The sequence below is a fragment of the Chelon labrosus genome, assembly GCF_963514085.1.
Source record: "Chelon labrosus genome assembly, chromosome: 12".
NCBI lineage: Eukaryota > Metazoa > Chordata > Actinopteri > Mugiliformes > Mugilidae > Chelon > Chelon labrosus.
In genome coordinates, this window is record NC_140345.1 from 11,732,692 (window position 1) to 11,758,346 (window position 25,655).

Here is a 25,655-nt window from a genome sequence, read left to right on the forward strand (position 1 = left end):
TAGAAACAGAGAAAACAACCTCACTGAGTCATTTTTTACCCACTTATGCATCTAATGGTTAAAGAAAGTCTAGGCTTAAATGCAGATTATCAGGCAAGCCTTTTTTTTTTTTTTTTAGAAATCCATCATGTCAAATAAATAGCAAGAGTTATATGTAGAACATTCACAGAAACTTTATTTATGCTTTCTTCTCCAGCTGGGACCTCAGAGCTTTTCCCGGCAGACAGTTTGATTTATCACAGTAGAGAAGTCACAGGTGTATTGATGATGGCCCGGTTGCATAAAGTGTCCCACTAGGCCCTGGCAGTGGACCAGTATGCACAAAAACAAGCAAGCAAAGGTCCGTAGTTATAGTCTGATGTCTCGTTTCCCCAAAAAGACTGATACACATTTTTCACACAATTCAGAGTGCGGCTGTTTGAACAGGAACCAAGACAACGGCGCACATTATTGCTGTCTGTAAATCTTGTCAGTGGCTTCCTGGAGAAGACTTAAAGTACTGCTGCTGGTTTGTAAATCACTCGGTTATCTTGGATCAAAATAAATGTCTGCTCTTTGATGCTCAGGAAGTAGCAAGCTGCCCAGAACAGGTTTTAGTAAATTTTAAACTCTGCCATGCTTCTGATTGCTTTCTTTATTATACAGTTATTTCTTCTGTTGCATTTGGGGGCAGTGTTTTAATTTCATTGTGTTCATTTTTAAAATCCCATTTATTCTATCATGTTTTTTTTTTTTTTTCCCCTTTTGTACCCAACCATGTAGTTACAACACCTTTCAATTATTTATGTAAAGCACTCCGCATTTCCTTTGTTTACAGAATTAACTATATCCTGTAAATAAAACTGCCTTGATAAGAGGTGTAAGTGGAGGACAGAAGCAGATGCTCTTGTCGCCCTCGAGGGAACTGTCTCCCCCTTGCAGTCCTCTGGGATGTAATCAGACCGGGAGGTGTAATTAGCAGTATATTTTTAGGTTTTACTTCTGTTCTTTTGACTCCCCTTCTCTTAGGTTTCTCTTTCCACTCTCTGTTTTGTTTTCCTTGAATCCCCCTAATTTCCTCTAGTTCTCCATCTTGTTTTTGCAGTACCGGTCCTCTCCTTCAAGGTTGGAGGCAGCACTGAGGGGACGGCAGAAATCTGCTGACATCATCTCCAAAGATCCAGTCATAGCTTGGCTGGGAGCAAAGAAGGAGGGTGGGGGGCAGAGAAGAGGGAGAGAGAGAGAGAGAGATACAGGGAGGATGAAATGGAGGGAGGGGAGGAGGGCGGAAATCAAGAGAGAATACTGCAGCTCCCCCTCAGATTCTACACACACACACACATATTCAGATGAAGCGGATCATGAGACTCTAGAACACACGCCCACAACGGCAGCATCACTGTGCTGCACCAGAACAGAAAGAACCAGCCTATACCCACATCTCTGACTCTCCTGCTTTCACTCTCTTGTCTGCCTCGTTCTATCTCATGCGCACACACACACACACAGACAGACACGTGCTGCAGGGGAGATCTGAGTGTTGGGTCGTTGAGCATTCAGATCCCCCTCCCCTTCTTCTTCGTCCTCCCTCTTCCTCTCGCTCTTGCTCTCGCTCTCTCCCCCTGTTCACCTTGTCTGTTCCGGCTGCATGGTTTATTATTGCATCAGAGCCAGCGAGAGCCAGCGAGCATCATGCCAGGGGAGAGCACGCACAGATCTGTCCCCGCCGACAAGCATCCAGATCAGGGAGCTGAGGAGACGGGGCTCCCTGGACCAGGTAAGACTACTAGGGTTGGGAGTTGGTAATTACGCTGACCAATTTAACTGAAGACGGAGAAAAGGGCATCACTGAGAAGAGAGCTTTACGGTTGTGGCAGTGTTTAACAGATAGGACATGAGAGAAGAACAGCGAGAATGAATTAGCAGGACAGAAGGGATAAAAGTGCCATGTGGAGAACACTCTGTTTAGCGCTCCATCATTTCTATCTGTCTGCTGACATGTGCAGCGTGAGTAGGCTGTGATTCAGCTACATGTTTGCCTCCTCACTAAACTCCATGTTGTCTGCCCTTTCAGCTCCCGGCTATTAGCAAGCCTTCCCAATGCCCCCACCCTTAGACGTCCACTCTCAGCTCTTTCCACTTCTCATCACAAAATCCAAAATGAACAATCTCACTTCAATCTCACTTGTGCCAACTGACTTCTAAAGCCTTTCTGTAATTGCCCTCTTTATCGGATCACCAGGCTCCTTCCTCCCCCACCCTAGACCTGGCCTACTCACAGACCCCCCCATTACCCCGTGCTCATGCCACATCCACATCCCTACATCAGTTTCTCTAGCCCTGAGAGCAGAGCAGCGTGGAGTGACTCCTCCCTTCCCCCAGCCTCAACAGGAACATGACACAGCAGCATCGTAGAGCCTTCTGTGATACAGGAACACAGCCTCACAAAAACACGAGCGCTTGTTTGTTTTGTAGGCAACTGTTTTAGAAGCTAATTGGTTTTTGACCTTGTGTCGCAGTGTGAATCATATAAAAGATTTTACAGTGGTTAGTTTTTTTTTAATGCACCCATCCTCAAACTTTGCCTTTGCCCTGATCTGTTCATAAACTTGAAATCGTTTTAAACCTGGTGTGAATTTCCTCTGGTTTCAAGTTGTGTGAAAAAGCTTCTAAAAGACGAAGAAGCATGCGGCATGTGTCTCTTTATCAACCTGAGCAGTAGCTGAAATAGAGGCTCCCCTTGGGGGTGGCAATCCAGCGCTGCAGCCTCTGTGACGCAGCTCAAGTCTGCTCGACTGCGGCCTGCTGCTGCTCATACGACAAGCCGGGTGCACAATTTTACTGCATTTTCCCCCAGTAGGACTCCAAGGCTGGGATGAAATAAAATGTAATTAGATTATTAAAACGCTTAGGAAAACAGTCGCTAATCTGTGTAGTTCTTTGTGTGCAATTTTAATGATTGGTCCGTGAGAGGAGTACAGTGTTTCTAAATGTGTTCAGTGTATGTCCTAATAATCAAATACAGTTAAAATATAAATAATTTTGTATGCTTGTGCACACCATTGAAACTTTGTGGCTTTTTTTTTTTCCTACCGGAGGAAACAATCACAATCAGATTGAAATTAAGTATTCTACCCATACTAGGCTATACTGTGCATGTCACTATAGAACAGGAGTTGGCATTTGTTCACGTTTTCCCATGCATCTCTCTAACTAGTGGCATGTTTTAGTCTCTGAGGCATGACTCAGCACGCACACAAATGCACCTTTAACTTAATATAGGGGCAGTGATAAGGCTGGACGGCTAAGTGCTGATGCTTGCATCTGCCCCCACCCCCTCCAGCCACAGGCAGGGCAGGACAGGACAGCAGTGAAGGAGGAGCAACAAAGAAGATGTACTGTAGAATCCACATAAAAAAGGACAGGACAAAGCACAACTAAAGAAAGGATTAGATAGGAAAAATGTTTAGTGATAATTTGAACGAGCGAAACAAAGAAGGAGCTGGAGCACAGAGAGGGAATGTGATGATCTAGGTTCCTGGCAGAGCAAAACACGTGTGTGTGAGGATGTGTGTGTGTGTGTGTGTGTTTGTGGCTGGCACAGGGCTGAGCCACTTGTGTGTTATAATGGCCAATCAGCATGTGGATTGAGGTCACCGTGGCAATGGCCCAGTTAACAGAGCAAATGAAGGTTCTGTTCTCTCTGAGGATGTCAAAGAGAAGGCGGCTTTAGCACATCTACTGGGGATAATTCAGTGAATGTATGTTTTTGTGTTACGGTAATCAATCAATATGAAAAAAATACATTCAAGATAATGAGTGGAACTGAAACAGATGATGAATACCATCTTTTCTTCAGCCTCTCCACTCACCCTTCCCTACCCCATTTATTTTCTTCATTCATTCTGCCATTCCATCTCAACAATTCTCGCTCTAGCTAATAGTGCAATATCATGTTAATACAAAAAGAGGAAGATGGAGAAAGGTATTGAGGTCAAGAGATATACAGTTATGTATATAGAGAAATTGTTGTTCACTTCCATGTCCAGAGTCCCTCCTTGTGGAGGAGCCTCTCTATATTTTCTGTCTTGGCTAAAAGCCATTTGCAGTGTCAGTGATCCCTTTATTAAAATTTGTTGTTATATATTGTTTCTGTTTCTTAGACATGACCAGACACCCATCTACAGACTCCACCCCGAGTGACAGTGGCTCCTCCCCTAGTGATAGTGGGTCCAGCCCTTCTCCCAGCACTCCACAGAAGCTACTCCCAGCATGCACTTCTCCATTTGGACCACGACTATTTCATGCAACACCTAGGTCTTCTGGTACCCCGAGACCTCAACCTGAAGGCTCTGACCATCGCAACAACAAACCCAGATTGTCTGGAAAATTAGGTGGTCATGGACCATGTGGCCGCCATATTCCTGTAAAGATGGAGAGAATCAAGGTTTGTGTTTAAGAAAGTGTTTGCAATTTTACAGAAGATATGCTACCAGATTCAGATTAGTGGTATATTGATGTATGTTTATTGTATTATTCCCAGGTGCTGACTGGTTCTGAGGTGGAGAGTGACTTTCAAGAGCCACAGACCATTGACACGAGGGTGGTGATGGGCCAAGAAACATTGCTCAAAACAACAGAGGTCCAGAAAGGGAGTCCCCTGGCTAAGCCAAGCGGCCAGGCTATCCCTTTGCCAGATGTCCCAAGGTTTTCAGATCCTCAGCCACAAGAAAAAGTGACTCAGCTAGGACCCAGCACAGAAGAAAGCCAGTCCCAAAATCCTCAAAAACAGGAAAACCCTGCACATCCCCCAATTGCACTCCCTTACCCTTGTCACAACCCCCTACTCCCTTCCTCTACTTCCCCAAAGCTTGTCACCACGGATGACAAATTGGTAGACAACAAGGAAGAGAGTCCAACCCTCTCTCAAGATGAAGTGCCTTCCCTCTCTTTATCTGAGCTGGCCTGTCCAGTTGCGTTGTCCTTTTCTGAACCAGCCTGTGCTGTTGACCCACTACGGGTGGGTGTGCCCTCATCTCTTGACCCTGACCTTTACTACACCGCCCCTTCCACCCCAATTAAGATGGCTTCGCGCTCTTCGCACCTTAAACATCATTCATATCCGGGCTCCCCAGCCAGCCCTCTCTCCCCCAGCACTCCCTCTGACAGTGAAGACCTCTGTTCCCCTCTTACTTCTCCTTCTGGCTCTTATATGACAGCAGAGGGAGGAAGCTGGGCCTCGTCTTACACATCCTCAACCTCCCCCTCCACTTCTCCCAACCTTCTCCTCATAGAAGAAACACAAGAGGCCCCTGCCTGCTTTGTCAGCTCTTTATCAGAGATTGGAGATGAAGTCGGTGAGGAAAAGGGACGAGTGGTTCCAGAACGGGAGGAGGAAAGGGCAGCAGACTCGGCCCTGTACCATCCTGAGGAATTTGTCATGAATTCTCATGTAGATGTCACAGACACAGTGATCGTAGAGGAAGAAGAATCTCTTAAAGGGGAAGAGATCAAAATTTCCAGAGAAAGTTGTCGTCCATGCTGGGTTACTGAGGATACATCCCCTCTAAGAAGTAGTAGCAGCAGTGACTCCCAGGAGGACGGGGGAGAGTCTGAAAGTTCACTCTGCCCTCTAGAGGAGGCCAGTGCAGGGACAGCAGAGTACTCGAGCCCCATGGAGACAGGCCTGAGACTGCAACTGGAGGCTTGTATATCAGAAGGATGTTATGGACTAATGGATGGGCACCTAGAACTTCCTTCCTCTGCCTTTACTCCTGATACAGAGAACATGACCATGGCGTCATCTAGCATTAGCCCTGACTCACCTGTCCTCCCCTTGGATGCCTTCTGTCCAGGAGCCTTTGATAGGCTTGGCCACAGTTCTTTCATACTCTCCCAGGCAGACTGTGCTGATGATACACCTGATGAGGAAATGATGATCCCTGCCTCTCTCATCTCCTTTCCCCTTCACACCAGCCTTATCTTTAAGGCTGATTCAATGGAAATCACCCTCTTCCCCACAGAAGAAGAGAATGAAACAGATGTTAATGACAGAAATGAAGAAAAGGATGTTGATGCTTATGCAGCGGGAGAGGAGGAGGCAGATGTAGAAGATGATGATGATGATGATGACGATGATGATGATGATGACGACGAGGATGATGAGGATGGTGATGAATATGATTTTGATGATTATGTTGGTGACAATTCTAATGGAGCTGCTAATGGTAATGAAGATGAGGAAAACAACAAAGATGATGCCAGTGATGACCATGACGAGGCAGGTGAGGAAGCTAAGGTAGAAGTGAAAGTTGTAGAAGAGGAAGAGAAGGAAGAAGAAGAGCATGAAGATGAGGAGGAGTGTAATAATAAAGCAATTGAGGATCCTACAGATGAGGACAGCTCCTTCCTTCATTCACTTTCAGAAACATCTATCAATGAGGGGTTGGATGAGTCCTTCTGTTTCCAAGATGATACAGATGACTCATTAGATTCTGCCTCTTACAATGGGGAAGAAGACGAACGTCTATATAGCACAGAGAGGCATGCACAATCACTAGAACCTGGACCAGTGGATGGACTTGATCTGACTGAAATCCAATCAGAACCAGAACAGGGGTCTACTCTTGGTACAGGTCAAACTGAACCTTTGCACACACAACTGCCCATGGAAAAACTACCGGATCACCCAACCACCTGTGTCTTTGGAGCCATAGCTGCCCACCAAGACAACAATATAGAAACCAAACCTTTGGATACTCCTACAAGTCCAGAACCCCAATTAGACACCGAAATGGAATCTACCAATGAAACAGGTCAGACGCTGCACATGCAAGTGAGCACAGACAAACCGCTGGATCACCAGGAACTGTCCTGTACTTCAGAAGCAGATTCTTGTCTACCAGACTCCAGCGTCTTGAGCCAAAGTGAGAATGTTAGTGAGCCTAAGGATAATGCTTGTTCTCCCACCCCTTTTGAGGAACCCATGGAAAGTCCTACCGGTCCTGTTGTCATTTGTGAAACACCTGCCTCTGCTGCTGAGTCTGGCACTTGTCCTCCTGCTGCAATTTCTGTGCAGGAAACAACAGACCTTAAACCTTCTGTTGTTCCAGAAGAATTGGCTGACGAAAACTGCCAGGTGAAGGATGTTGATTTGGTGCTGCCCAGTGATTCTGCAAAAGAACCAGAAAGAGACTCTTTCAAGTTGCTCATCAAGCCTCGTCATTGCCACCCTGAAAGCCAAATGACTGTAGGAGCAAGTAGACTTTCATTATCGAAGTCATTCTCCAGTAAATATGATGTGCCTGTAGGAGCAGAAGGCATGTGTAGGTCCAGTGTTTGTAGTGGTTCTACCAATGAGCTTGACCAGAAGAATGGGAATGCTTCAGCTGACTCTCTGAGTGCAGAGAGTAGAACCAACGATTCTGGACCCTCTCTGAACATGGCTACTGGTACCAATGACTTGAATAAGGGTGTACTTCTGCTGTCCTGCCCTAAAGATCCCTGCCCCAATCCCAGTAATATCCCTGTTTCTGGCTCTTCAGAAGTCATCTCAGAACTTGCTGACAATTTGGCCCTGACGCCTGAACACTGTCCTGGTGACTCTGCTCAGGAAAACCTAAGGGAAAACACCCTGAGTACCGATGACGTGGTGATGGGAGCAGTTGGATCCCCACATTCCCCTCTTGCCATTTCACCCAAAAGAGAAAATTCTGAAACAGACACAACCAAAGAGAGCGGTCCTGGAGCTGGGGCATGGTGTGATGCCAGGATGGAGCTGGGGTTTGGTCTAGGATTTGGATCTGGAACTGACTTTGGTGTTTGGGGAGCAGGAGAGTCTCTCTCCTTGTCTCTGGGGAAGAGATATGAGTTAGAGGCGGAGAGCCTGCTAATGTGTGATACAGAGGGCCAAAGCACACAGATGGCCATGGGTCCTAATATGACCAACGTTCTGGGTTCTATTCTGGATGAAGAAGATAACAACAGCTTGCATGAAAAGAAAGATCAAACAGTGAATGAAGAATTGATGGATGAGGGAGCATCTGAGTCTAACCTGGCCCATTGGAAGTCCATTGAGGAGATCTCAGAAGCAGGAGGAGGAGAGGATGGAAGCTCTAGATTCCCAGAGGATGATGTCAGAAATATAAATCCAGACAATGACGGAGACACACAAACACAGGATACTTGGAATAATTCTAACAATAACAGTGACTCTGCCTTTGACACATTGGAAGGAGGAATGTATGGAAATCTAAATGCTCTGTCAGAGGAAATGAGACCTCAGGGTGTGAGTGTCAGTGTGAGAGAGTCTAATATTCCACTTGTTGAGAGGACACCTGAAGGTTTGGACAGGATTCCTGATCAAGAGCAACAACCTACGGACAGCTCAATAAACCTGTCATCAGGCAAAACACAGACACCATACTCAAAGGAAGATGACTGTAGCATCACAGTACCAGTTGAAACTCACACAGATGCAGCTGCAATAAACAAACAGCTTGATTCACCAGATAAATCTGAGTCGGGATGTCATACTAGGCCAGAGTGTCAGAGAACCACTCCAGAGAGTAGTAGTTTTCCTCTTCTACAGGGATCTTTTGGATCCTTTACTCCTAAATGTAAATCCGATAATCTCAGACCAAGCAGAGCTTGTCAAGACAATGAAAAAAATACTGGTTCTCTGTCAGAATTAGGGGTAGTGGAGCCTCAAACTGAAGGCCAAAGACAAGGTGATGCCCGTCCTGTAAAAGATAGAATTACTGATGAACCAAAGACTAAAGATGCCTTTAGAGGACAACAGTGTGTTGTTTGTAACTCAGGGGAAGGCAATGAGGAAGAAAAAGTGGGAGAGACAGCAAAAGAAATAGGTGAAGAAAAACATGAGAACAAAAAGGAAAGCAAAGACTCTTCTGCACGAAATGACCCAGAGCACTTTACCAGTCACAGCCCCAAGGGGGAATTTTGCACAGACACACCAATTGCTGCTAAGAAAGGGAGGAAGGGGAAGAAGAGCAAAAACAGGCCATCCCAGACGGGCAGTCGTGCTGACTCTAGCCCTGAATCTGTTGATGATCCAAAGAAACCCTCAAAGGAGATTGCAGACGATTCTAAAACCGAGGCAGACCGCGATGCAAGCAACTTTATATCACCACCTTATCAGCAGAAGGCTTCTGACAGAGAACAAGTTGAATCTGGTTCACAGATGCAGGAGGATGACAGTTCCAGTCCTGAGGTCAAAAGTCCTAATCATGGACAGTGCAATTCTACCACACATACCCCAGACAACCTCAATATTGTCGTTGCGATGAACCAAGACTTACATCAGCAGGAAGTCCTTGATAACAGACCACTACCTAACAGTCAGAGAGGAATCACAGTGGACATTAATGACAACAACATAGATACTGACCACAGCCCACCTATCCATAATTCCATATCATGCTCCCTGGCTCCACTTTCCTCCACAACATCTGTTTCTTCCTCCTCCTCCTCCTCCTCCCTACCCTCTGCCTCAACTGAACCAGAGAACGATCTTCCCACACCCGTGCAGGAATCCCAACCTGTCCTTTCAGCCCAACAGCACTCTTCACTCTCCACGTGCCACACAGCCCATGCCCTTTTATCTAAATGCCCCACAACACAGCAAGTCCCCGATTCGAGATTTCTTCCTAACAACAACCTCCAAGAGGTCACTGATGCCCTTTCTACATCAGCCTCATCTGCCACAAGCGTCACTTCACCCTCATTCTCCACTGCCATTCCGATAAATCTTTTCCAGGCAGCCCAGGAGTCATCTTCATCCGTGTCAGGGACTCTAGACTCAGGATGTGTTCCAGACTGTATTTACCATCCCCAGTCTCAGTCATATACACAGTCTAAGGCTAATGTCAAAGTACAGCCTCACAAACAAACCAAGGAAGGTCTCACATGGGGCACTCAAGACAAGAGCAGAGGTGAGTACAGAAATTATTGAATAATTCCTTATACTTTTTGTCATAGCAAATGTTGGCAACAATAAACATTTTGGGATTGTTATCACACAAGAAATTTTGAGAAGGTGTTTAAAGAAAGTTATATATAAGCTTCCTGCCATAAAAATATTCAATGTGTGCTCTGTAAGGTCCTAGTTTGGCCGAAGAGGAGACAGACAGTGAGGATGATGGTGGACTGCCTCGACAAGGTCAGAGATCCAAGGCCAGGGGAGCTGCAGGAAACAGAAATGGATCGTCGCAGAACGCATCTGCGCCAGCCAATCAACAGGAAATCCAGCCTTTCTCTTCCCGACGTCTTACTGACAGACAGTTAGGCTGTCCAGTCAGCCACGGCCACAGCATTTCCGACGAGATTGACCTATCCTTCAAAAACAATTGTAAGTTGATTCCTAACTCCCGTGGGGTGGAAAAATCCCCAACATTTCTTTAGCTCTCTGTTATACGGTCCACCCTTCTCTCAGTCTGCCTTGCATCTCTTTTTGTTTATAAAACCAAGAATACCATTACTCTCTGTCACATTTATGAATTCAGCTGAATTTGATTTAATAATACTGAGCTGAATACCTTAAACTGACTGACAGATCGTGACTTGAATTATGGATTAAGAGTGCTCTCCTGTTGCCAGTGGTATATTGCATATGATGTTAAAATCACAAACCATGGTATAGATATAATCATATTTTCATCGGCTAATTTAATTCCCTGCAGCAAATTAGATGCGCTTTTGGAGTTTATAATAAGAATAAGAATAAGAATAAGAATAAGAATTATAGGAATCTTCATCAACACATCGACTCCCTAATGGCCTCATTACTTTTACTGTGGTTATAGTTTCTGTGGCGATGAGGATATGATGCAGTTCCCTTACACATTTTTTCCAATACGTCCTTGTGCAGGCTCCATATTGGCTTCATGTAATGAGTCTGAGAGCGAAGGGTCAGTGCCTGAGCTAGAAGAGCCAGAGCCACTGAGACCATCAGAGCCACAGGTGAGACTGCTTATTGGAGAGCATCTAGTCCTCTTTGAGTAACCCATATCCAAGTATGCCAAAGAACATGATTAAATATTATTGCATTTTAATATCTATAACGTGCTTTAGTGTAAAAGAAATTATACCAGAATCACACGATTTCACAGTCAGAGGTGTTGCTTACCCATCACTGAAAGTCCAACTGTATAAAGTATGTTATGAAGAGACCTTGAAATGATAAAGTAAATGGAAAGCTAACTGAAAAAAATAAAAAATAAATCACTCTCACATCAATTTTCATTTGCATGCGAGTAGCCAGGGTATTATGAGGATATTTTTTCTCTTTCCATTATTAACACATCATTCTACATGCATTCCATTTCCAGTTATTGAAACCTGAGTATCTTTGGTCTTTAGCAGTGGCGAGCAGTAGGCATAGAGCCAAAATACAAATTAGTAATTGTAATAACAAATTTGAGAGGAGTAATTTTTGGAGTTTTGTTACTAATATTTTTCCCTTTCCAGTCCATCACCTCTGCAGATGAAGGGCTGAACAGACCAAAACAGAGCCGCAGTGAGAAGAAGGCCCGCAAGGTACTGGCTATATAAGCCTGTATCTGAAAAATAAAAAACTACAATGGTCGACACTATTAAAAATTGATTATTAACGCCTGTAGAGGATATTGTTTGCATTACCACACCTTTATTTAACAAGTGTAATCCTGTCCTTGCGGCTGTGTGTGGTTGCAGGCCATGTCCAAACTGGGTCTGAAGCCAGTCCACGGTGTGACCAGAATCACCATTAGGAAGTCCAAGAGTATCTTGTTTGTCATCAGCAGACCAGATGTCTTCAAAAGTCCTGTGTCAGATATTTACATTGTATTTGGAGAGGCAAAGGTGAGTCTCCCTCGCCCTCTTGATTATTTAAGCCTCAGCACATGTTTAGTGTTGCCTCTTACGCTCCTCTCACTCCTTTCCTCTCTTCAGATTGAGGACCTATCTCAGCAGGCTCACAAAGCAGCTGCAGAGAAATTCAAGGTGCCTGTGACCTCTTCTCCCTTAGCCCCACCTGTCCTACCCAGCCTCACCATCAAGGAGGAGAGTGAAGAAGAGGAAGAAGAGGTGCGTATGGTTAGATGAACTGGTGTTTCATGTTGCACGAACAGGACTGTATCTTTAAAACTTTGCTGTGCGCTTTAAAATCTCTCTTTTGTCTCCTCTCCTGTGTCTGTCTTTCTGTATCAGGTGGACGAGGGAGGTCTCGAGCAGAGGGACATTGAGCTGGTCATGGCCCAGGCCAACGTGTCACGAGCCAAGGCCGTCCGCGCGCTGAAACACAACAAGAATGACATTGTGAACGCTATCATGGTGAGGAGGAAGGAGGGGGCCAGAGAGCAGGAGGGAGAGAGTAGAGGGAGGGCAGACGGTGAACAAAATAATGAGTCATAGCCAGTGAGGAGGGAGGGAAGGGGTGGGGAGGTTGGGGGAGAAAGAGCTTGGGACGAAATGACAAGTAGAATGTCTCCCTAGTAACTGAGTAACCTCTACAGTTCTGTAGGTCATCAGTGTAGCTTAATGCCCACTAGATGGCAGCAACAACCAACACTGAGATAAGGAGTTAGATGTTTTTTTTTCCAAAACATTATGCAGCAGATTTTAGGCCCATGTTGTAGTAAAGACTCTTGTTGTCTAGTTTAATTAAGGAAACCCTTTAGTAATTTTTTTTTCATCTTAATATTATTAGTTATATTGAATACTGAATTCCTTGTTCTGTTTCCCTCTTCCGTTTCTCTTCCCTGATTTCTCACAGGAGCTGACCATGTGAGTGGTGAGGACAATTTGAATTCCTGACTCCCTTATTCCAGCCTATAAAGCCTAAAAAAACCCACTGACTCTTCTGTATCGCTGCTACTGTATGTTGCATCCCCAGTACCTGCTAAATAAAGTCTGTTCCAGTGTGGACTCTGACTGCACCACGAGACTGATCTTTCTGCAAAGGCTGAAGATGGACACACTTTTTCAATATTTACAAATCCTAGATGTGATACTTTTTTTTTCCATAATCCATTATCAACAAAAGCTATTGTTTTTTAACAGACGCACACAAAGAAAAAAAACAGACAAAACTCTTCATATTCAGTCATATTAAATCTGTTATTTATATTGTCAAAAGATTGATTTGATGCAGAAGGCTTGCTAGTCCATCAGGCTGTTCATGCATGGCAGATGACACAGACTAAATGGAACGAGAGCAACTTATTTTCTGGTAATGGCTTTTTTCCCCCCATTAGAAACATTGCTAAAATTACCAATACATATTTTAGTTTTTATATTTTGGAGAAGCATGTCTTCAGTGTCATTAGCGCGTGTTTGTCACTTCTGTAGCAGTGTCACACAACAATGAATCAACAGCTGTGGCGGAAGCTAATGGGCAACCAGATAAATAAACAAGTGACACAAACATGCATGGACGGATGCCAAGCGCATCTTTATCAGTCGATCAACTTTATTGTACAAAATGGATTAGACATAGACATGGGACTGCTGGGCCTGCTTCGACAAGTAGTGACAATAATACAAATAGTGATACAAGCTTGTTGGGTCATCAGCGAAAAATGAAAAGAGATGACTACACGTTAATGTGACTGAATTACCTCTGACTCTGTTCTATTTCAGTGTGCAAAAATATAGAAGAGTATTGGTGTTAATGAAGGAAATACAATAAAATGCGACGGAAACAGCTATCAAAATCCTACAATCCCAGTGGTCAGTGGAAATGTTACCAATGTCTTTAATTTTAAATAAATCATCATACGAGCCCCTTTCAAATGACACGCCGAACTTAAGGCCTGAGTGCTTTTCAAGTCCTTGCAAGATTGTAGGATGGCTCTCTACCAGGCAAGAAGTGGTGCTCTCCTGAGTATTTTCCATAGCAGTGCGGGCAGACAACTTCTCTCCTGGAAAATGGAATAAATGCCTTGGGGCCTGGGGGCAGTCAAGGGATCAATACCTGTTTAGGAGTTGCTTTTAGCTGGGAGGACATTATTCTCAAAGTGTCCCTGGTTAGTGATGTTCCCAGCTGGGAAGTATCTGGCCACCACAAAGGAAGACCCATCTGACGCAGTGGCCTTACCGACACCCAGCTTTTTAGTGTTCTTCCACACCATTGCAGTGAAATGGCCTGTATGTGATGAACGAAAAGAGAAATATTAACTGAAGGGAATTAAAGTCAGAACAAGAGTGAGGAACATTCTGTCGGGACACAGCTGAAGCTGAGTGCAAGCGGTCAGTCAGTTCAGCTAAATATTTACAGACATAGGATTCTTACCCCCTCACTCATCACTCTTAAGCTCCTCCTTATGCCTTGTTCTGTCTAAGTTTTTCTGTTTGGGAACTTAATGTGAACCAGTGTGAATCACTATAATAACAGGCGAGAGTTCTGCTTCGTGTGCGATCAAATTACACCGACTCATATGCACTGGTATCCGCGGCTATGGGAAACCATCTGGAGAAATTAGGGCAGACAGGATGTGGCATGTGTTCATGGGAGTGATATACAGGACTGTAATTTCCCCTCAGTTTCTCCATGGCTGCATGGTCAGACACACACACACACACACACACACACACACACACACTGACTGAGGTGTGACATCAACACAAGTACAACCTTCCACATGAGTAAGTGTGACACTGAGAGGGAACTGTGAACAAGCAAGACAGAAAGCAATAGAAAATGACAAAGAAGTGGAGCAAGCAATTGATAGAGTGAGACCAAAAAGATGAGACAAGACAGGGAGTTGTGAGAAGGGAAACCGCAGACATGTGGCGCAGTGTTTGAATCTCACCAGTGCCGGAGGAGAATCCGGGGCGGTTGAAGTTGTACTGTTTCACCTCATCATACCAGCGATCGGCTACATCCTTCCCTGCATGAGGACAGGACACAACCGTGACGTGAACTTAAAGGACAGTCAAATCACTCATGTGCTGTTTATATACATCACAGAGATAGCAATGGAAGAAGAAATCACCCTTGAGCTACAAATCCCCCCTGGGCCCTCGCTGTTTATAGTCCTGTACCGTAGATGTTTTATGAATCGCGCTGGCCGGCAGTGACATATTTCTTCAGTGAGTCATGGTATCAGAAGTGGAGGGAAAATAGTCCCCAGCTGTTCACATGCAAGAGCTGGCAGTCAGCAGCACAGGCCATGTACCCAAGACTTTGCAGACTAAACTATTGCATATACATTCAGCTATCAAGGAAGGACCACAGAATTAAACTATAGCTCAGGCATTCATGCAGGCTCATTGTAAACTGAATTTTTTAGCATGCATGTCCAATACATACCTGTTTGGTCATATGAGGCCCATGCCAGGTTCTCTCCACAGCTCCCTCTACTGGACTCCACACTGTGTTTCAGGATTCGTGTACTGGCCAGACTTTCAGCGTAACTGTGGACAGATAGAAGTTGCACACAGTGTTGTTTAATTATTTTTATTTTTATTTATTTTTTCTCTCAGTGTTAAAGCTCACTTTTACGCTATGGTGTGATGTGCATCACTTCACCCCCTTATCAGATGCAGCTTTACCGGAAGCTCAGTTTTTAAAAGTTTGCAACAAATTTCTAATCTCCATCAAAACAAAAACACAGGAACAATCCTTAACTTAAAGATGTAATCAAGTATGTATCTGTAGAAACCATTTCCTCTACCAAGGATTTTTGGGTTAATGCTGGACTGATTAAACACTTTGTACCAGTGTATATTTACATACTGACTGAGTTTATGTTGTAAAGTATTGAAGTTCAGTATAATACTCTAATTACTAATTTGTACTAGGGACATAATTAAAGGCACAAGTTTTAACATCTTAGCTTAGTAACCTATTCATATAAGTTAGGTGATAGGTTGCCTTTTGACCTCAGTGACTCCGGTGTGGATTAATAGAACAGAATAGAACAACGAAATTGGAGATCCTGCTCCCCATGGTGCACAACAACATTTTACATAAAAAACACTCACTGCACACACTCACATCCACAAACAACATAACACTGAGTCCACAGTGCAATTCAATTCTGCAACCAGCAGCAGTAAAGTGCAACAAGAGTAATAAAATGATTATATGCATGAATTCAGAAGATTATTGAAAGTTCAGCGCATTAAACACAGAACACAAGTGAACTTGTCCAAGTACAAGAAAGTCTTACTCCTTCCACGTCTTCTTTGTTACTTTGTTACTTTTTTACTTTTGTTTACTCTATTTCAAAAGCCTTTACCTTCCTCCTGAACTGGGGCCAGACGGTGAGGATTACATGATTCTGGTGAAGGGCCTTTACCAGACACTCGGTTTACTCAAAGGGTGAGGCAGAAACATTCCAGCACATTCAAACAAACTCTGTTGCACTTAGCATAGGATGTTCATGTCCTCTAAACTCAAACATTTACCACCATAAATGTCAGCGGGATTTACAGAATTCAAAGAGGTATGGTTTATCATTAAGTTTTTACATGCATCAGTTTGATTTCACACCAGCTCCATCCTCTGATCTACAGTATGAGGGCTACACCTATCCTCATAGAACCTGGGGTTACAATACACAACAAAATGCTTCTTCTTTTTAAAAGAAACAGCTTTTACTGTGCTTCAAATAGTCCACATGTTTGTACCAGGTATGACATAATTAAAGATGGTTTTAAGCTCCATGTTGCTGTTGTTTGTACCGTTAAACATCATGAAGCAAATTAACAGAAAGACTGTTATGCAGGATTGTTGCCTGAGTCCTAAAGAGAATAAACTCTCTTCAGCATTAATTTGATAAGAATGATTTGAAAAATCAGGTGTAAATTAAGTCTAAAATGTTAATGCAGCTGCAAATAATGGCGACAGATTGTCATACGACTGTGAACACAAACCAAAGACCCCAGACATCATGTTACAATTAGTTGTTATTGCATTTGACAGGCCTGGCAGGAGCTGTCACAGTTACCCACAGCGGTTTGACAATAACTGGTATGCGTATAGTCCTTGTTAATTGGGTTTCTAATTCGATCTGTGTGTGCATTAACCCACCGAGCAGCGTCTCTGCTTAACTTGCTGCTCAGCTTCAGTGGAGGAGCCTGGTGCTTCTTCCTGTACTCATTGTGGCACTGGAGAACCTCGCCAGCAAACTGCTTTGAGGCTGAGAGGAGAGACAGAGGGGACAGAAACAGGAGGAGTGAGACAACCTCTGACAGCATCTGACAAAGGAGATGTGATGATGCAACATGAAGACTCATACCAGTACCAACTTGGTGACACATGATGAAGTAGAAAACGTCATCCTGATCATCCCCCCACCCTACCTCTGCCTGGTGCCTATCGCTCACTGGCCTTTTCACAAGTCTCACAGTCTCTCGAGTGCTCGCACAATAGGCACATTCAAACAGTCCCCCAGCGACAACAGAAGTGCAGACGCATCTACTAATTGTGTTGTGAGCTGAATATTTACTACGAATCAGTGCCATTAAAGAGGACAAGAAATTAGGAACAGTCAAAATAAGATGGAATAGTTCTACATGTGCTCTACACAAACAAAGCAAAAAACAAACAAAGAGGCACACGCTAAAATACACACGTATTTATAGGGGGCAAAGTTTTGCTGAGGCAACAATCAAACTGTCTCCAGTTAAAGTTACAGCCCTCAGGGTGCAGTATCCACTTACCTGATTTTCCCATCGTGCTGGCACAGGAAGCCCTCAGTAAGATCAGTACTGAGCTTAGCACAGACTGAAGGCTGCTTCTCCCCTGTCTTGTTTTCAGTCTCTACTCTCTCTCTGTTCTTGCTCCCTCTGCCTCTTTTCCTTTAGCGCCGTCTATCTGAAATTGGAGTAACAGAAGTTGTGCAAATTTCCCCTCTAGCTACATATCCGGATGCAGTGATCATTGCACAACATGATTCTTCTTCCGGCTTCGTTTCACTTTAATTTAATGTAACCTGCCTGTCTCTCTCACAGCCACATGACCAACTGTCTGCATGCCCTGCGTCTATCTTTATGGCCCAGATGAGCACACACCCAGGCTGTGTCTTTGCATGCCAGCAAATGAAAGGGGAGTCCCTGCAGTCACTGGTGACATCATCTTTGTGAGACACATGCCCTTATATGGGCTCTGAGGCTCTGAGTAAGATTAAGACTATTGTATTTTGTTACTTGGTATCCAGGGAAAATATAAGTCCTAGAAAGTTTGACCCAGACTGTGGCTTTTCTCATAAGCAGCATTGTGCCCGATAACGTGCCACAAAGGACAATAAACTCCTTTTCACTTTCACTACGGGAGACTTTCCACCTCAGTCATTCAGTTTCCTTAGTAACATATGGATCAATAGGTGTCCCTCAATCAACCCGACTTAAAAGGAATGATTCCTTAACCACAATGAAAATGCACTGATTGAGCAATTTGCCTTCTGTTAACACACACATATACACACACACACACACACACAGGATAAGGCAGATCCACTATTCATCACCCTGCAGGAGAAGTTTCTTCTCTTTGTTTTGTCTATACATGTTTTAATGGCATTTCAAAGCAGACCTATTTATCACTAGAAAAATGTAATAAATGACACTTGCTTTAACAAAGGCACGAGTCAGGACCTCGCAAAGGATTGCTTCATTTCGCTTTTGAAACTCTCTCTGCACCCTTTGTATAGGCTGCATCTTGCATAAGAGACGAATACTTAAGAGGAACTCTCTCGCAGCCCGGATCAATAGAACTTCATTGTGTCAGCAGCAAAGTGCTCTGATGAAACTGCTTAATGTGTGTCAGGAAATGCTGAATCTTGACTGGCTAATTTCCCTGCAGTGAGAGCGAGTTTATCCACGCTTTGTGAGGAATGACTACATTGAGCTTAGTAAAGACACAAAATACAATAGCTCATTGTGTTATTATCAGTTGCGGCAGATTGTGATTGTACACATACAGAAGGAACAAGGTGTTAGCAGCACGACTCACTTGGCTCAGACTGAAATATCTCAGTAAATACTTAATAGGCTGCCACAGAATGTTGGTCTCACTCTGGTGATCCGTTAACCTTTTTCCTCTCAGGCTATGATCCAATACTAATGACGCTGATAATATTTTCTGATCTGCAGAGCACCATGTTTTTCATCTGCTATCTTAGCCACACTAACCTTCCCTGTAGTTTACAGTTCTGCATTTCTAACTGTTATGTACAATCCTATAATTACCTTATATGTGACAGCCAATTTGCCTTTAATTTAACAATCATTACTGAGATAATGCAGTTAATTCTCATCATAAATATCTTGTATAAGAACAATGTATACCCATTAAACTGTTCTATAATTCATACTTGCTTTATACTTGACTCATTTTTGTTAACCATTATAAATTGCCCATGGATCATGCATCACTAGTATCATCACCTAGTACTCTTGTCATCAAGTCACTGAACCTTCTGGGAAACTGATCTGGTCAGGTAGCAAAGGGGCTTGTTAATCAGTTTCTGCTGCATTGGTACTAATGAAATGAACTACAGGTGCATTAGAGGGGCAACAATGAGACCACCCCCAAAACAGGAATGGTTTTACAAGTGGAGGCCGTTTTTTTCCCTCCTCATCTTTTCTGTCTTTCACTAGTTTTGCATTTGGCTAGGGTCAGTGTCACTACTGGTAGCATGAGCAGATACCTGGACCCTACAGAGGTTGCACACTCAGTCCAACCCCTCCAGGAGGAGATTCCAGGAGACAGGTAGTTACTCTTACTCAGCACTGTAGATATGATGCATGTATGCTTTATCTAGATGTATGAATTCATCTGACAGGTTCCGCTTCTCTAATTTAATCCTCTACTCCTCCTTTGTCAGAATAACTTCCATCTGCAGCTAAACTAGGTTGCTTAACATAGCACATATTAAGCGTAATTCGTCATTGTAATGAATGAATCTGCATGAGTTGTAATGGCGAGCATGTTGCTCTGCTTGCATTAACATTTGCTTTAACCTCTCAGAACAGATAGCATGTGTAAATTCCCGTTGAGTCTTTTCTCTTTTCCTTGGTGTTTTTTTTTAATTTTGCTTTCCTGGCACTGATGCAGCAGTTCGTACTGTGGATACAATAAATCTTAATCCCAAAGACAGCTCTATAAATGAGTCAGCTATTAAGATGACTGTCACTGTCAATTTTCAGTATAGACCTCGGGTGTCAGACCTAAAAGCAGATTCGGTATGACTAATTTGTGACTCATCATGTGAAACTATTTGATTTAATAATAGGTGAATGCAGGGGTTATAATTGTAACACACTGGGTCGGAAAGATAGTATAAGTAATTATTATTAAACTAATTATTTTAAATAGGGGTAAATGGGTTTAATATAAGGCCCGAGCTGATTATTTTTCCTTTATGATTAACTGTGTACTGCATTTAAACAATAATAAAAAAAAAAATAATAACTGACAAGTTGTATTTATTTGATCTGCCACAAGGTGGGACTGTTAGCAAAGACACTAAACTACTGGGAAGTGGTTGGCCTATTAGTCACACTAAGTGCAACTAATGGCATCTTGGTTTCATAATATGAGTGGACATGATGGGATTCGTGTGAAAAGTCGAGACACTTGATTTCTCATTAGCTGGATAGTGCTATCTTAACAAATTGATTTCCTCCTTGCCTCCTCCTTCCATCTGCATGGTGATGAGACCGGACAGCTGCACGGAGACATTTACATAGTGGTCTCGAGACGCTAGAACTTTCCAGCCATACATCATAATTCATGCTAATTGAGATAGTTGTGGAGTGCGCGCAAACGTGTGCGTCTGCGGTGTGAATGTGCGTATTTGCGTAGTGGGAGGGGCCGGTGATGTAATTTATAGAGAGCGCTCCTTTTAGAGGGACGGTGCAGACATTGATCCATGCAGATATTACATCATTTATCTCTGCACATTGGCTAAATCTGCTGTAGTTATTGCTTGGCTCCCTTGGCTCTGACGTCCCGTCTCCTCCCAATCACTTCCCCCATGTCTCTCATCTCCTTCCTCCATCCCTCCGATTTGTAATTTTCATTTTTTTCTCACCTGGAGCCCCCGATGAAAATCTTCCAGGAGATCCCGCATGAAAAGGAAAGAACACCAAATTCTTCTTCTGGGACAGAAATAATTTACCCACTCCTGTCATGACTGCGGTGAATGTGGATTTATGGCAACAGAAATGTGACATAGCTCTAACTAGGGTTGCAAGTGCACTTAGTTGCATATAATTCCTCTTTAGTGGTCCCAGGAGGAAGGTGAGGACTTTTTAATAACTCCTTCCATTCACCTCCATCCTCATTAAGAGGTCTAGTTGAGTGGAAATGGAGACATACTAAGGGGGTGTTGAGAGGATTGATCTCAGCTGAGAGAAAGAAAAAGTGAGGGGGCCGCACTCTTTCGAGGCAGTTGTTGGAAGCTCTCTCCAGAGCGCCGCTCCAGAGTTTGACACATCAAGGAGCCTTTTATGGTGTCATTAGTGCAACTGTTCCACCGAGGACAAATGATTCTGCGGGTTAAGAGGAGTTAATCACCTGCCAGTCAAACCTCATCAAGCTGCCTCTACGGATGAGGAGCTATACAAATCTCATCGTATTTACGGAACCTCAATTAAGCAGACACAGGCGAGGAGACACGAGAAGACAGAACGGAGTGACATGGCAAGGAATAAGCCGAGATAGAGGGAGACAGAGACAGTAAGCAGAGCTGGACGACTTCTGTTTGACACTAAGCAGCAGAAATGTAATGTCTTAAAAGGCCATCGCAGTCAATAAAGTTCCTAATGTGCTTAAAGCAATTACTGTGTCCGGAGAGGAACAGAGTGCATGCAGGATATTAACCTCGGTAACCCGCTCTATCTGGTCCATAATTAAATTATCCTCACATCCTCATTCTCATACAGCCACACATGCACACAAGCAGCCCACACACTCGTGTGCATTTATGCATGTTTACAGTGGAGTGTGCGTTGAACTGCTGATAACTCCCTTGTCAAGAGGGGAGAAAGAAAACACACACGCGCACAAAGTGAAAGGAAAAGGCTGAAGATGATGTGAAATCTGACCTTGACATTGACTGATGTGTTATGCTTTGATGGCTGTTACCATAAGAAGACGGTCTCTCAACATACTGTTGGCTTCCATGTGACGGTGTGCCTCTTTCTCTGTATAATAATGCTTCATTTTAAAAGTCCTGCAATTTCTTTTAATTTCCTTAAAAAGGACGAGCAGAAATATATCTGTGTGAAACCATGGACACAATCCTGGATAACAATATGCAATCTTAGAAAAACGGAATTGCCTGAACAGAGTCTCGTTCAGCTGTAAGTTATTTGACTAGTGTGCACTTTGTAATTCTCCCTGACATTTCTATCTGCTGCCTCTTTCTGTCCTTTCTCTCCTTGCATGATGTGTATTCAAATTTAAACCGTTGTGTCCAAGTTGTATAACTAATAAGGTCTTCAAGTTGATTTAATGCCTTTTAATAGTTGTCAAACAAAATGTTATTTGCAGAGCCGGGGAGAAGTCTTGACACTGTGGAGGCTAATGGTTGCCTCTGAAAATAGCTAACCACCCTCAAGCATTATGCATGGGCCCGCGATGGAGCTTTTCTCGGCATCTGGGACAGTTTTTTTTTTTTTTTTTTTTCGTGGCCGGGCTGGGCAGCATGCTAATTTTGTATTTTTAGACGGTGCGCGTTTGGTTTATTTTGATAAGGAAGGGTTTTTTTCACTTTTGCCTTGGGAATGCCAAAGTCCAGCTTCTGGTCAGCACATAAAAAAAAAGCTATCCGTGTTAAATGTAAGATTGTGCGTGTGAGTTTGTGTGTGTGTGTGTGTGTGTGTGCAGCGGCGTTGGTCGTATTTGTGTAGGTTTACATTTTTATTATGCTGAAGAGGTAGCCATTGCCTCGGCGAGACAATACAGGAGTATAGGCTGTCTGGAAAAAATGGTGTTTGCCCATCAGCAGACTGTCAGCTACAGACACATGCACGTGCATAACATACAATCATAGGCTAGTAAGAGATAGGAGATGTATTTCTGTTGCCAGTGGTCATTTCCATTCAGCTGCACCACCAGTATGCACTGCAAGGCTGCCCTATGCATAGAGATTCACCCCGTATGCAAGCCTTTCCATGAGAGAAAAATTTTTAAGCAACAGTTTGTTCCCCTACAGTGTCTAAGCTGTCATGATGAACAGAGAGTGTTATAAAGCGAGTTTGTGTATTGAATTTAATCAAGCCAACCTCTGCAAACCCAGCAGAAATTACATCTTAAACCGCATTACAGCCAGTAAGCACTTTTCTAAAATTCATACATACGTCCTTGAGGTATTGGAATATCACGTGTTAATGAATATTTAATGATAAAAATGGTAACCTCTGAGCAGACTCAATTTCCACACTCTCATCCCTGCACATTTAAGGAACGTTCTGACTCTGTTAAATGCTGGAAAATGGCTATATTAATCAGCACACGCGACACTGTTTCTGTGCTTCACTCTGCGGCTGCTGCTCAGCGCCGTAAACTCACTGCCTCCCTGACGGCACTGAGGTGAATTATGTTGGTAGAGAAAGTGAATGAAAAGCGCCGTTGCATTAACAACTTGATATCATTTACACGAGAATTGCAATCATATCTAGGAGGAGGTGATCTCTGACACTGCTGTTCCGCCTCTCAGCAAACACAAGGATTGCTGTCAGAGGGCTGCGAGTGCAGATTGGAGTTAATCATCACTTACCAAGCTCCTGCAAGTTGATTTGGTTTATTCTCGGGAAGGCTGTATTCCATAGAAATGATTTGCGTAAATGACACTTTCAAACTCAATGAATACTGTATAGATGGATAAATAAATCAGAACGCTGCCTATGACTTCATTATGTTCTCGAAACAGAAAGCAAGGACAAGATTTTGAAGTGTGCAGCTCCCAGTATGAAATCTAGTCTCTGTGCACGTTACAGTGCAAACATGAATCTCTAAATTATGTCTGTGCATGTGTGAAGATCTGCAGGGAAAACCCAATTATGCAGAAAGCACGTTAATATTACCTTGAAAAGTAAAGTGCTGGCTAGTTTGACAGTGTAAAATTAAGCAACCGGACGACTCAATACTGCATTTCTGTGCTGCTAATGCCCATTTTATTTGCTCCCACTGTTCATTCTCTCTCTCCTTGTGGTCATGGATCAGAGAAGGCCAAGAAGAGCAAACAAAAAAATTAATATGAAGTGAAAATGCATGACCATAGCCTCGAGGATCGGAAGGACAGCCGGGTAGGGACCATCTGTGTGTGTGTGTGTGTGTGTGTGTGTGTGGGTGAGAGACATAAAGAAAGGGGCCATTTCTCTCAAAGCAAAAATGAGGTTGGGGAATTGGATTGAACACTTTTGCCCCCCCACTCTCCACCCCCTCACCGCCCAATAAAAGCGGCCCTCTCATATTTGCCGAGAGACATGCGAGGTGTGAAGCAAAGCCATCGGATGACGACAGGGGCCTGGGCCTGCTACCGAAATGCTGTCAAAAAAATAAATAAAAAAAACCTGCAACTGAGTTGAGGGGGGCATCATTTGGAGAGATAGCTAGCAAAACCCGCGGACTGGCACCAGCGTAAACTTAAATTAAGAAACTCTTTTAGTCGCTCCAGTGTGTGTGAGAGTCAGCGTTTCAACCGCCCAAACAAAAGCCCACGGTTTCTGTCAAACGCTGCTGGGCTACGTGACATGCTCTAACACCGCAGCGCACAATATACAGTGTCCACCTTGCCTCACTCCATCACCGTGAATGTGCTGATACACTTAGGCTCGCCCGTGTACAGACATACCCGCAGTAGACACACACACACATACACTCGAGCCAAGGTGGTAGACAGTCAGTGTGGAGATAGATGGAGGAGGTAAATAGGGGTGTCATGGTAGTGTGATGGAATGAGGCAGAGAAGAATTCATCCTGTGTTTCCTCTAGCCTCTGTCCCCCTGCTGACAGCATCCTGAAATAGGGCCCACTGTGTCTGTATATACCTATGTGTGTGTGTGTTTGTGTGTGTGTGTGTGTGGAAGAGCACATTTCTCTTTATGGTCTTCCTCCCTTTCTCTGTGTGTATTTTCTGTTCTGTGTGTTGCTCTTTCTGTGTGTTGTATATATCTCCTCCGCTCTGGAAGCAGGATGAAAGCAGCCAATGTGAACAGAGATAAGAGTCAGGAACGTGCAAAAAAGGAAAAAATAAAAGAGGGGGAGAGAGAGAGAGAGAGAGAGAGAGAGAGAGAGAGAGAGAGAGAAACCCTGGGGAAAATGAAAAATCCGTCCTGTTTCGTTTTCATGTTCAGATCAGGTTTGAATTGAAATCCCAACGGGGCCAGTGGTCAGTAAAGTGCTATTAGATCCCATAGAGCATCTGTCTGTCTTCTGGGTTGCCAATACCTGGGGGTAATGATTTAAATGCGGCTGCCACTGAAGGCACCAGAGACGTAGGTATTTAGTGTGTGTGCACCAGTGGGACAGGTTTGGATCATTCAAAGGGTTAGGCTTTGTCAGGAAAACAAAGAGAGACAGAAAAAGACTAAGCAAACCTTTTTGTGTGGGGAAATGTTGCCACGGTGGTGATCCCAGCACATGAGTGCACGTCTGCCTTCTGCTACGTGACTATAAAATATGTATTTAACTGTGCTCGGTGTCATGTTTCATATTAAAA

At 43.7% G+C, this 25,655-nt stretch overlaps 2 protein-coding genes across 3 annotated transcripts; one reads left to right on the forward strand and one right to left on the reverse strand.

Moving 5' to 3' along the window:
• Nucleotides 1-1,671: 1,671 nt before the first annotated feature.
• Nucleotides 1,672-12,766, forward strand: nacad (NAC alpha domain containing; the record flags this gene model as incomplete). Its single annotated transcript, XM_084557867.1, has 11 exons — nt 1,672-1,756; nt 4,143-4,426; nt 4,523-6,118; nt 6,326-9,932; nt 10,100-10,348; nt 10,868-10,959; nt 11,467-11,535; nt 11,692-11,838; nt 11,929-12,063; nt 12,187-12,309; nt 12,752-12,766. 11 exons carry the CDS (start codon nt 1,672-1,674, stop codon nt 12,764-12,766), a joined length of 6,402 nt encoding a protein of 2,133 aa, XP_084413993.1.
• Nucleotides 12,090-18,083, reverse strand: glipr2l (GLI pathogenesis-related 2, like). 2 transcript variants are annotated; one of them, XM_084557617.1, is made up of 6 exons: nt 17,647-18,083; nt 17,015-17,123; nt 15,290-15,393; nt 14,790-14,867; nt 13,952-14,122; nt 12,090-12,270 (listed from the first exon to the last, which is right to left on the reverse strand). In XM_084557617.1, exons 1-5 carry the CDS (start codon nt 17,657-17,659, stop codon nt 13,956-13,958), a joined length of 471 nt encoding a protein of 156 aa, XP_084413743.1. In that variant the 5' UTR covers nt 17,660-18,083; the 3' UTR covers nt 12,090-12,270; nt 13,952-13,955. The 2 variants fall into 2 exon arrangements, with proteins under 2 accessions (XP_084413743.1, XP_084413742.1); XM_084557616.1 differs by lacking the exon at nt 12,090-12,270 and having other exon boundaries at nt 12,513-14,122; nt 17,647-18,081.
• Between the last annotated feature and the right edge of the window lie 7,572 nt (nt 18,084-25,655).